At 37.1% G+C, this 11580-nt stretch overlaps 1 protein-coding gene across 1 annotated transcript in view; it reads right to left on the bottom strand.

Annotated features, from left to right (window-relative positions):
- Nucleotides 1-11580, bottom strand: part of LOC115338892 (macrophage mannose receptor 1-like) — a 63784-nt gene that overhangs the window by 1551 nt on the left and 50653 nt on the right. Inside the window, exons 24-29 of the mRNA XM_030007932.2 lie at nt 11044-11273; nt 9801-9966; nt 8702-8854; nt 5568-5684; nt 3469-3636; nt 247-300 (exon numbers count right to left, since the gene is read on the bottom strand). Of these exons, the coding sequence (XP_029863792.1) occupies nt 247-300; nt 3469-3636; nt 5568-5684; nt 8702-8854; nt 9801-9966; nt 11044-11273 (888 nt within the window). The remainder of the gene's footprint in view (nt 1-246; nt 301-3468; nt 3637-5567; nt 5685-8701; nt 8855-9800; nt 9967-11043; nt 11274-11580) is intronic.

Below are 11580 nucleotides of genomic sequence, written 5' to 3'. Positions count from 1 at the left end.
TAAAATTAATTGATTTTAAAATGCTAACATTGCATGCTCTATCACAAATTATTATTTTTTTAAAACTGCATTTGGACACTGAATGGAGTATATTGTATTCTACTAGTAAATAATATGCTCCTAGGAAACAGATATGGTACTCAAGTATGTCAGAAAATGTAGGACAGATAATACAGAATATGATTTGTTCTGTTTATGATCTTACACAGGACTAGTTTTTGTGTACTTGAAAGACAATGTTTTTACCCTTTGTAGGCATTTCAGCTGGTGGCATTTCAGCTTCTGGTGGCATTTCGGTTGCTGGCATTTCAAAACATTGAAAAATAATTATGTTATTGCATTATTCTGTTATTTATTTCTATATTATTTATTATTTATTTCTATATTTGGAACATACTGACAATTATATTCAGAGAAATATATTGTAATACATACCACTAAATACTGAAAACGCTTGGGTTTAGTCCATACAAAGCTATATACACCTATCAAAAGCCATAGCACAATGGTCTATTGTATTCTGGTCTCACATGTAGTTATTTACATAGCCTAGCAGAAAAGAGGAAACATCAAAGAGCTCCATGGAGACAGATGCTGACATCAGTGTAAAACCACAAGAAAATCTACACAGCATCTTCAAGACAGAGATGATCAAACACAATCCTCAATATAATTACAAATTCTTGCAGTACTTGTTATCTTACATAAACATAGCAAATGTAACAAATTTGGTTTGTCAAAAGACTAATTCCCTACATACATAGACAATTGGAATCACTCATGAACTCCAAAGTGTTTTAGCACATACCACATCCAAATTAAAATATTTGTAGCTCATTTAAAATTTAATATCTGGTCCACGAAATCTGGCTTGCTGGGAAAAGTGGGCCATCATTTAAGATGAAGTGCTTTCTGGAGGCATTGCATGTTTGCTACCTGACATGTTGTGTCCAGTTCTGGACTCCCCAGTACAAGAGAATGAGAGCGCTGCTGGAGGGAGTCCAGCAAAGGGCCAATAAGATGATGAAGTGACTTGAGCATCTCTTAATGTGAGGAAAGGCTGAAAGATCTGGCACTGTTTAGCCTCGAAGAGAAGGTTCACGAGGATCTTATCAATGTATACAAGTATCTGAAAGGAGAGTGTAAAGATGATGGAGCCAGGCTTTTCTCAGTGGCGCACAGTGACAGGACCAGAGACGATGAGCACCAGCGGAAACACAGGAGGTTTCCTCTGAACATCAGGAAACACTTTTTCACTGTGAGCATGACTAAGCACTGGCACAGGTTGTCCAGGGAGGTTGTGGAGTCTCTGTGCATGGAGATACTCAAAACCCATCTGGACATGGTCCTGGGCACCTGGCTGTAGGTTGCCCTGCTTGAGCAGGGGATTGGACCAGATGACCTCCAGACATCCCTTCCAACCTCAATCGTACTGTGATTCTGTGAAGATAATGCTATCTTATGTCCAAAAGCACAGTGTAAAGAAACGGTCTCAGAGATGTGACACGGAATAGGAGGAATAATTTACATTATGCAAATTTGGAAAATAATCCTCTGGCTGCACTGCTTCATTTGACTGGAAAATTTTTGGAATATAATAACATAGACAGTTATTCCTTGTTCCTCACCAAAACTGACTGACCAATTTTGGTATAGCACTGATCATGCATATTATGCACATCACTGTTGGGTTTTGATATGAGATGACTGCATGCTAAACCTACCTACATGTTAAACAAGCAGTATATTTAGGGATATGAATCTGCTATTCCTGAAGAGTGAGATGTCATGAACATAATATACCTAGTCACTATTTGTAGCACAATCAACTAGCACCTGTTGAACTGCTGAATAGTTCTTTAGACCACCTCCTTACTCACGAAATAAAGTTACATTATTCATGAAATAGACCTGCTACAGAATTTCAAATTACTATGATAAAAATTACCTCAATAAATGGAACAGAAAATAGCACCTATTCTACAGGAAAATTTCAGTCACAGTTTTGCGTTTGCAGCCTCTTCAGAAAACAGCAAACATAACAAGCCATAGCAAGTGCAACTAAGTAAAATCATGCTTCTAACACCCCATTTATTAGCCTATAGTTATTTAATACATTTTTTTCAATTCTGCAAAGGGAGCATTATCACAGCTTTGCAGAACTGTGCCAAGCCAAGCTGCATTCCTGTGACAGAAATGTCAGACTCAATTGTGTCCTGTTCTTGAGTGAGCAACTATATAGTCCTTGCATTGACACTGGCATTTGGCAGATTCCATGGCATTCCAGCTTCGGAGGCTAGACTGGCTGAAGCTAATCCTAGAAAAAGTAACTAGCTTTCATCTGCTTCAGCTCCTTGAAATGGCTCAGTATCAAAACAGGTGAATGCCAGTACAAGCACAAACAGGTGAGTTGAATGGTTGAAAAGGAAGGGTGGCCATTGATTTTAACACTTGTTACCTACATCTATGACTATTCTGGATAGAGAATGAAAATAAAGTGCCTTTTTGTTTGTCAATCACAATGTAAAAAGACAGATAAGTAGATTCTGAATGGATGGTTACATCTGACAGTTCTGCAGTATTTCCTGTAGAAGATACAGTCATCATTACAAGCATCTGAGTAAGTAAGAATAATTTTGCATGACAGCAAATTTATAGAAAGGGTAGCAGAATTTCTCTCATTTCCAGTCTTGTAGAGGAAGTAGGCATATTTCAGCTACTACATGCATTTCACTTTTCTCAGTAAACATTAGTAAGAGATTTTGATATTGCAGTACATGCTGGAAGAAATTATTAGGATGGCTCTTAGGAACACCTATGCAGTAGATGTCCTTACTGTCAAATTCGCATATTCAACTATTTCAGGACACTTTCAGTTTAGCATATTCAGACTATGCTATTTGCTTTGCTTTTCATTCATTCATCTTCTCAAAACAGGAGAACACAGAGACAAAAGGTCCAAAACTGTTCACTAATTCACAATGCATAAATATTCAGTTCACAGAAACACTACTTCATACTCAGAAAATGCATGCATATGAGACTGCCAGAGGGAAAGAAGCAAAGAGTACTCCCTGGGCTGAGCAGAGGGGATACCCTAAGGAACATATTTTCAAATAGATGAGATGATAAATTTGTGTGTGCAAGGCACATTACTAACATTGTGATTACTGAACAATTATTGATACAGAACAGGCAAACTTATTAAGTGTATACACTAGGTACAGTTAAGATAGGAACACAATCTTTTTAAAACAATTCTGAAGGGACTTGAGCAGAGGCCAGAACTTCTACTTTGTGACAAGAGTTATTCTGTCTTTATGTTGGCATGCAAATGTGCATTCTTTGGCATTTATAAAACCTCAAAACACCCAGTTAAAGTGCACTGTGTGTAACTGCCATCTACTAATACTAGCACACAAGGAGCATACTCCATACACAAAACAAATTCATAAAAGCAGCACTTACTTTTTGGCTTTTTACAAACATAGCCTTTGTATGAAGAGCAATAGATATTATTCCAGTACCCAGAGTTTGCGTACATTTCAACACAGTGCTCGTTTTGTTGAGGGGAAGGTTCTCCTACATTCCAGTTGACAAAATTCACTGCAGTGCTGTCTAACCACAACCATTCTCCTAATTGGAAAAACAATGAATATGGAAAAACAAGATAGTATTCATTTCCATGTTGACACCTGCTCCACATTTACTGCCTTCCTGAGAAATCTACTTGTGGCCACTCTTGGAGACAGGCCACTAGACTATTTAGATTTTTGATCTGATACATCATGTTGCCCTTAAGTTTTTATGCAAATGATACAACATCAATTTTTGGAAAATGGCAGGCTAATCTAGCTTATCATGTTACAAAGGCAAGAAAGTTTAAAGAAGTATCTCCCGCAATTTATTGCAATGGTGCAGTGTCAATTATTTATTCAGTTTATAGAAATTACTGATGTCAAAACATAATTTATCTTCACCAGAATGTCCTTTGTTTCAGTAATTTGTAGGGAGGTTTTGTATTACTTTTTTCAAAGCCCCCACTGAAGTCCTTCTAAGACCAATTTTATTCCATTTGGTTTTCAGTTTCTGCTGCTTTCCACTGACTTTACACACACGATTTTCCTCTTTAAATATCTGCTTCAAAAATCTTGTGATCACTGTTGTTCAACTATGCTGGGACTTTCTGTCTCTTCCTTCCGGTTCCTTTTTTTCTTTCTTTCTTTTAATAGTATTATTTATTTAGAATAAATGTGCCCCTTGTGACTCTGAAATTGTACTCAAACAAGAAAATTCTTAGACTCAGCATGAAAGCTATGTTTTGTTTTCTTATAAGAGTCTTTATATTTTGCTGCCTTTTTTTTTTTTTAAATGCCTGCCACTCTTTGTGTCAGGGCATGGCATCTAGATACAATCACTTTTCCAAAGATATGAAATCTAGTTATGCAGTTATGCTGAAATCACTATAATCACTGTCTAGTAATATAATGACATGTACTTGCTGAAGCAGCTCTTGTGTTTGTGATCACTGAGAGCTGTATTGTTCTGCACCTGCTCTAGACCCACTTTAAAAAACATTTTATGTGTCAATTAACCACATGAGTAAACTTCAGCTTTTCTTTATGTGTTATGTTTATAAATCATTACTCTCTTCAAATTCTTTCATCCTCTACTGAAAACTTTTCCTGGTTAAGATTCAAGTACTGTAATTGAACAGTTGTCTTCTCCCCAACTAGTTTGTCATTGAAGTGGTTGAGCAGGAAGTTGTGAAAAAAACCTTCCAAAACTTAAGAAAACCCCACCCCAAGTCACCTGAACAATTTCACAGTCCTGCCTCTCACATTGTTATACTGGACCCTTTAGTCTGAACAGCACAAGACTGAAGTAACTTTTAGGTCTATCGTAACAACAGAAATATCTGTTTAATTGAATACTAATTGTATTAATGAAAAAGCAATAATCAGCAAGTTTAAGATTTAATTAAAGCAGCCTATTGCCTGTTCTCTCTTACCTTACCTTCCTCACAGTGAGACAGAAAATAGAAAAACTTGTGATACACAATTCCAAAGACACAAACAATTCCAGCTTCAAAGTGAAGCTGTTCTGAGGGCCAGCTGTAACTAAAGATGGGTGACTGGTCATTCCAGGATGGTGATTCCAAAGACTAGAGGTAATGTTAGCCATATTATTGTCTAGCTCAAAAATTGGAGTATCTCAAGCTCATCAACCCAGGGTCTCTCCACATTTGACAAGAACCATCTGAGTTTGGCTCAACTCCCAGCATGGTCCTGTCTGTACTCTGCTATATGCACTTTTGTGCCTTACTTTGTTGTGAATTATTTTTCTTGCTTTAAAATGAACTTTCTGTGCCTGATCTTTCTGTTATATATTACTGGTTACTGCTTGATTACAACTGACCAGCTTCCCCTATGATGATAATATATTACCTTTTCTAATTTCACTTTTTATGTATTACAGAAGTATAACGTGAAATTTTCAACATCCATGTCAAACAGCTTGTGACAATTATCCACCAAACAAAAAGATGTCAAAAGTAAAGAAATTACCATCCACATTTCTGTACATTCCTGTCCAAAAAGTTGATGTTTTCCCTTCAAGTGGTTCAATGGTGTATGCCAGAAAGTTGGCTTCAGCTGAGTCTTCAACCGATACCAAAGAGGCACCTGGAAGACACAAAGAAAAAAAAAACTCTCTTAGAGACATAAGTTTCACAGTGGAAAGCATTCTCATTGTCCTGTCAAATGTCAGTCTTATTTTTGCCACTGATTATCTGTGCCAAATTCTAAACAGAGTCTGAAGTTCAAAACAGAAACTAACTTTGGATAATATCTTATGAAGGACTCTAGCATTGTTGCTGATGCATTTCTTATCATTTCCATGACGTTGCACTAGCATTTTGTTTGTTCCCCCATCCACTGGGAAATAGCAACATAACTGAAAAACAACTCTAGGCAAAATACAACAGGCTAATATGGTAACTAGCATAAATTTCTACTGATGTGTTACTATTTAAAAAAAAAACAAAAGCACTCTAAAAAATTTAAAAGTTTTTAGTAAAAAGTACACATGACTTCAGTCTGTGCACAATGTAACTTCACACATTAATGATTAAATGTTTTCTGATCCTTTCTATAGCTCATGTACAGCACAGACTTTGCTGACTTTCTGAAGCACAGTCCTTAGTGTAACTCTTTAACCAGGTCTTGTTTATTTTCCTACATTCTCTTTGTAACCATCAGAGAAAGAATGATCATCTTGGTCACCTGTTGCCCGGTCAGTGTAATACCCTGTTAGTTATCCACATACAACACTAGGCATTCTGCCATAATTCATTCTGTATGATGCTCTAGCAAAGTCAAGAAGTCACAGCATGGAGCCAGAAGACAGAATGAGCAACGTGTCTTTGTATGGAGGGGCATTAAACACCAGAGAAAGTGCCTCTTCATTTCTCTTTAGCATGGGGCTGGAATCCAGTCCATAGGTACGGAGCAATAGCTGTGTTTGGCATTTGATTTGGCTGTTCAATTTTTGAAGTTATTTTTTCTCAGGTAAGGAAGGCACAGTTCCAGAGAATGAAAATATAAAAGTCATTTGAATCACTGCTGAGCTACTGATAAATTCTACTATGGTTCAGAATTCCTCTATGGGTAAGATATAATTGGCAAATGTCCAGCTGCAAACAAAACCCAGAGTGCAAGCAGGGACAGAAGAATATAAGAGAACATGGAATGTTCCTCTTTTTTCACTAAAGTCTTTATGTTTTTCTAATTGTTCCTCTTTTGTTGAATCAGCTGGTGTGCGTGCATCTCTAAGGGTGAGACCAAGGAGGGGATGGCTACTGGGGGAACAGGGGAGTTCCAGCTAGATCTGTACGTGTGTGTGCCCCTGTGTGTATCTACGGGAGACATCATGGGGGATTGACTACTGTGCAGCCAGCCATGAACGTATGTATAGATGTGTTGTATATGTGTGTGTGCGCCTACAGGGAACACATTTTCAGCCTTGTCACTGGTTGGACTTGGGAGCATAGAGCCATGGCAACCTTGCTTCTGCTGGGCTGTTGGATTCAGCCTGCCCTAACAATTACTGTGAAAGATTAAGGTTAGCACTTGAAGGGAAAGGGGTGTCAGTGACGTGAAGTCTTAAGTATACTAGCATTCAAATTTTAAATTCCACGTAACACCAGTCTTTTACCACATATGCTGAAACAAATGGTCAGTGCCTTTTTTCAGGAATCTTAGTTCAACAGAAAAAGGCAATTCTGAGGTAACTGCAGATTCCAACAACAAAGATATGGGACAGCTGTGGACAACCTGAGTCAGTGAGTGGAGGCACCTGCTATCACATGCAATATCATCATTCAATTCCTCTCAAACTTCACCTTAAAACTCTTTCATTTATTTGCCCCACTCTTCTTATTGAAAGTCTGTTTCAGAAACTCAGTCCTCCAAAGAAAAGAAATGTTATTTATTCAAAGTTATAACCATTCCACTTAAAGCAGAGAACTGCAGATAACAGACAGCAGCTGTTGTGTGCACAGCTGTTAAGGTTCTTTTGACTATGCATACCTAAGAACGTACATTGCAGCTTTCAAAGACTGAGCATCTGTTATGCCAACAAAAGAACTCAGAAGACTGTATGGAAATGGCTCACACTAACAATTGTCATAGTCTTAAAGACTGAGCTACAGCGAAAGTCTTCTATTATGGAGTGTTTTCTATATTTAAAAGTATATTATCAAGTACCTTCATTCAAATGTTATGCAAATGTTGATGCGGAGAATATAATGAGATTTAAACAACATATACCAAACTTGAACCTTCCCTCAGAAATACTAGTTTCTCAAATGAGAGATGGCAACATACTAGCTCATGAGAACTCAACAATGAACCTGAGTACCAGCAGAAAGAGTGAGATTCTTCTTACCCAGCTCTAGGTGTCTATATTTGACATCAGTTTCACTGGTAGGTTTATTATCCATGGAGACCTAATCAACCCAGTCAGTGGAGTTTAGGGTGCAATTCTCCTGACCAAATGTCAATATATACTTCCAGTGAAGATGAATCTGTATTCAGTTCCACTGACCGCATGAGCAAGATCTCTGCATACTCTAATGGGAGGTTAGACACCTAAGTCACATTGCCAGCAATGCTATATACACCAATGCTATAGACATATGAAATCTAGCATAATGAATCTTACATCACTTTCCTGGAGAAGGAAGTTGCAAGAATGAAACAACACAACAACCCTAGTTTACTAATATACTATCCAGCCTAGAGAGTTCTAACTGTCATTCCAGTGACATAAAACTGCAATAATCAAGGGGCAAATTAGATCAGGAATACAAAAGATATAAAATGCCATTAAAATAAGATTTAGTCATTGCTGTGGATGAGGCTGACTACCTCCTAGCAGGGTCAAAGGACAGAGTTTCCACTTTTGTGATCTCCACTCCAGGCCACACAGCTCCTCTAATGCCTGGTCCCACCCACATGAAAGACATGTAGGCAGCTATTTTTCATCTCCTCCCAAATCAAGGCAATAGTTGGATGCAACTGTCCTGTCCAACACTTGGACCATCCTTGAAATCACAAAAATACATAGCACATGTTCAGCTTTCCACAGAGAGGAAAAACAAGTCAGAAAGATGTGCTCTTTTTTTAAGGAGGATACTTACCTAGTCGAAGACATTCTAAAGATGCCTGGGCCCAGTTTCTTGTAGATGAAGATTCAATGTAGTAGCAATGACCTCGGAAAGGGATCCAAGACTTGTGTCCTTCTGATTCAGGGCACTTTCCTGGAAGCTGAGGGGGCTCTGTGGGAGCTTGAACTGTTTAAAAAAAGAAATTTAAACAAAGAAAGCACAAAATTTAAAGAAACAGTTTCTTATATGTTCTTTTATCATGAATAGGTTATTCTAACTGAATGTTGGAAAACTCACTCAGGTGTTTAAAAAAAAAATGTAATCTTGGTAGTCTATACGGCTTACTACAACACAGTAATGCAAAAAAGTCCCAAATCTATGAACAGAAAGTACTGCAACTGTAGTCTCAAGAAATCTAATTTAGCAAAGAATCCAAGCATACTTTTATCTTTTAACACATTCTTAAGTTCAGCTCAACACTTTACTCACAAATGTTATTTTCACACCTGACCGCTTTGCTGAATTAGGGCCCATATGAACTTGATCATGTGGGCAGTGTTCTAATATCATGGAATGCAGAAGGCATTATCAGATGACAGTAACAGGAGTTTCAGGTCAAAAACATAAGAGAAGGCAGCCTGAAGAAGTATCCTTAAACATTTATATACCACCTGTAGTTTGTTATTCAGTTATAAAAGGAAAACCTGGAAAGCTCTTAAGGGTAAACATTCCTTGTGACACCTTATGGCCTGGTCATTCAGCTCTTCCCCCTTCAACACCATACCCATGTGACTACTTCCTAACATCCACTGCCTTTTCATTTTTGAGGGTTTTGGTCTTGCATGCTTACTCAAACTCAGAATAAATAGCAGAGTAACATTAGTCTAAGCTTTGCAAAATATATGTAACATTATTAATGTGATGGCTATTCACAGTCATACTAGCTCTTTCTTAGTATGTGTTAGTCCTCATTTTAAAGCAGCCCCATTCAACCAAGTAAATTTTAATAGTTTCATCTATTTAGGTCTTGAAATAAAAAACAGCATCTAAGTATATATCAGCAGACCACCCAGCACAATGAACTCTAAAGAGATAATCATTCTAATTACAATGGTTAGATTCAAGTTCTTACCATCAGGTTTTTTGCAAACAGAGAAGTAACTTTCATTGCAGGACCCTGTCTTCCAGGCTCCAGCAATGTCTAGATAGACACAGCCTATTTTCTGTTTTGGCTCCCCTTCAGCCCATTTAGTATACTTCATTCTCCAGTTATCAATCCATTCATAACGCCCATTGGTCTAAGAACAAAACAAATCAACAGGAATGATTAAATTCTAAGCATTAACCATTCCTTCATCAGTCAAATGTCTGTCTATGCAGCACCTTGTGCTAGAAGGTTTTTTTTAGAAATCAGTAATAAATACAAATGGCTCAAACTTTTAAATTTATGTTGTGACAAGCAGCTATTCATTGAGAAATACAGCAGTGCCACAAATGCTTTTCAGCAAAAGGAAATGCAGAGTAAGTGACACTGAATTAATTTTGAACTTCAGAAAAATGTTAATTTGGGACTAATAAAAATTTCATTTAAAATACTTTGTAGGAATGAAAGTCTGATGACTAACTTTTGTACTATCTGTTTCACCCAAATTTCAAGAAATGTAGATTATTTTAACTTAAAGCATATTTAAAAACTTAATCATTTCCCACCAAAGCTGGTGAACTCAGTGAATCATCCTGTTGATTAGGTTAGGGGAGTCTTTTGGGTTTTAGGGATGTTCACTCACTTCTATTTCTTTCACGCACTCAGCCAAATGGAGTGAATGTGGGACAAGTGTCTGTGCCAAGAAGAAAGAGTTGTGTATTTTAACATCCAGAAAGTATCAAAATATCAAAGAACTGGGAGAGGGGGAATAAATAAAAATAAATTAGGTAAACCAATTAATTATTTGGCTAACTAGCCTCAAAAATGTTGAAAAAGTCATAGCAACAGCACCTTATTCTATTTCTGAAAATTAAGTATTGTTATTTAGCATAAATGCTTTCCACTGTACATCTTAAAATATGTGGATTTTATCTTAACTACGCCATACATGCAAAGAAATATTTCAAGATGCTAGACTAAAATGTCTTGTTTGGAAGTGCACAGAGTGTAATATCACAGAAAAAGTCTGAAAAACATATGTAATATATACAATTTAATCAGAATAATGGAAGAGGACGGATTCCTACCTGTAAATCTGACAGCACATAAAAGTATTTAGGACCAAGATATAAACTAATAGGCTAAAGTAAAGTGACGTAGTAAGACTTTTCAGTTCCTGATTTGTCCATAAGAGAAACAGCATCATGTTCAATTAGTTTGATGTTCTTACCACATTACTGTTAAGACCAATCCACATAGGCACCCCATACTTCAACATCTTTAGCCACAGGAACGAATGACTGTAGGGGTCTAAGATGCTGGAAAGGTCAAACTGATCACGTCTGCAGTTCTTCCGTGCATCCTCCCATTTCATTTTGGTATGGATGAACAAATAACTGCTGTTACCATAACGGATAATGCTAGATGGGGATGAACTTATAGAAGGCAGAAACTCAGCATCTGTAAAATAAAGGATGAAAAAAGACTCACATACTTGTTCAAAAGGGGATTATGATCTCACTGTGGTTGCAAATAGAATTCAACAAAAAGCCTTTTTTCTTGATTTCATATTCCCTGACTTTTGATCAGCATGGGTTAGATGTGCTATTCTTTAAGCCAACATCAGTAGTAAAAATCAATTACAAAGCTGTAGAAAGGAAAAGAGCTGCTTAAAGCAACCTCTGACAAGGAGTAAAGGACCATTCTGTATAATCTTCCAGAATAGTATTACTGAAATGAATTAGGGTTAGATTAGGTCACAATTTCT

Source organism: Aquila chrysaetos, chromosome 3 (genome assembly GCF_900496995.4).
Source record: "Aquila chrysaetos chrysaetos chromosome 3, bAquChr1.4, whole genome shotgun sequence".
Classification (NCBI taxonomy): Eukaryota; Metazoa; Chordata; class Aves; order Accipitriformes; family Accipitridae; genus Aquila; species Aquila chrysaetos.
This window is presented reverse-complemented; position numbering and strand designations above follow the sequence as displayed.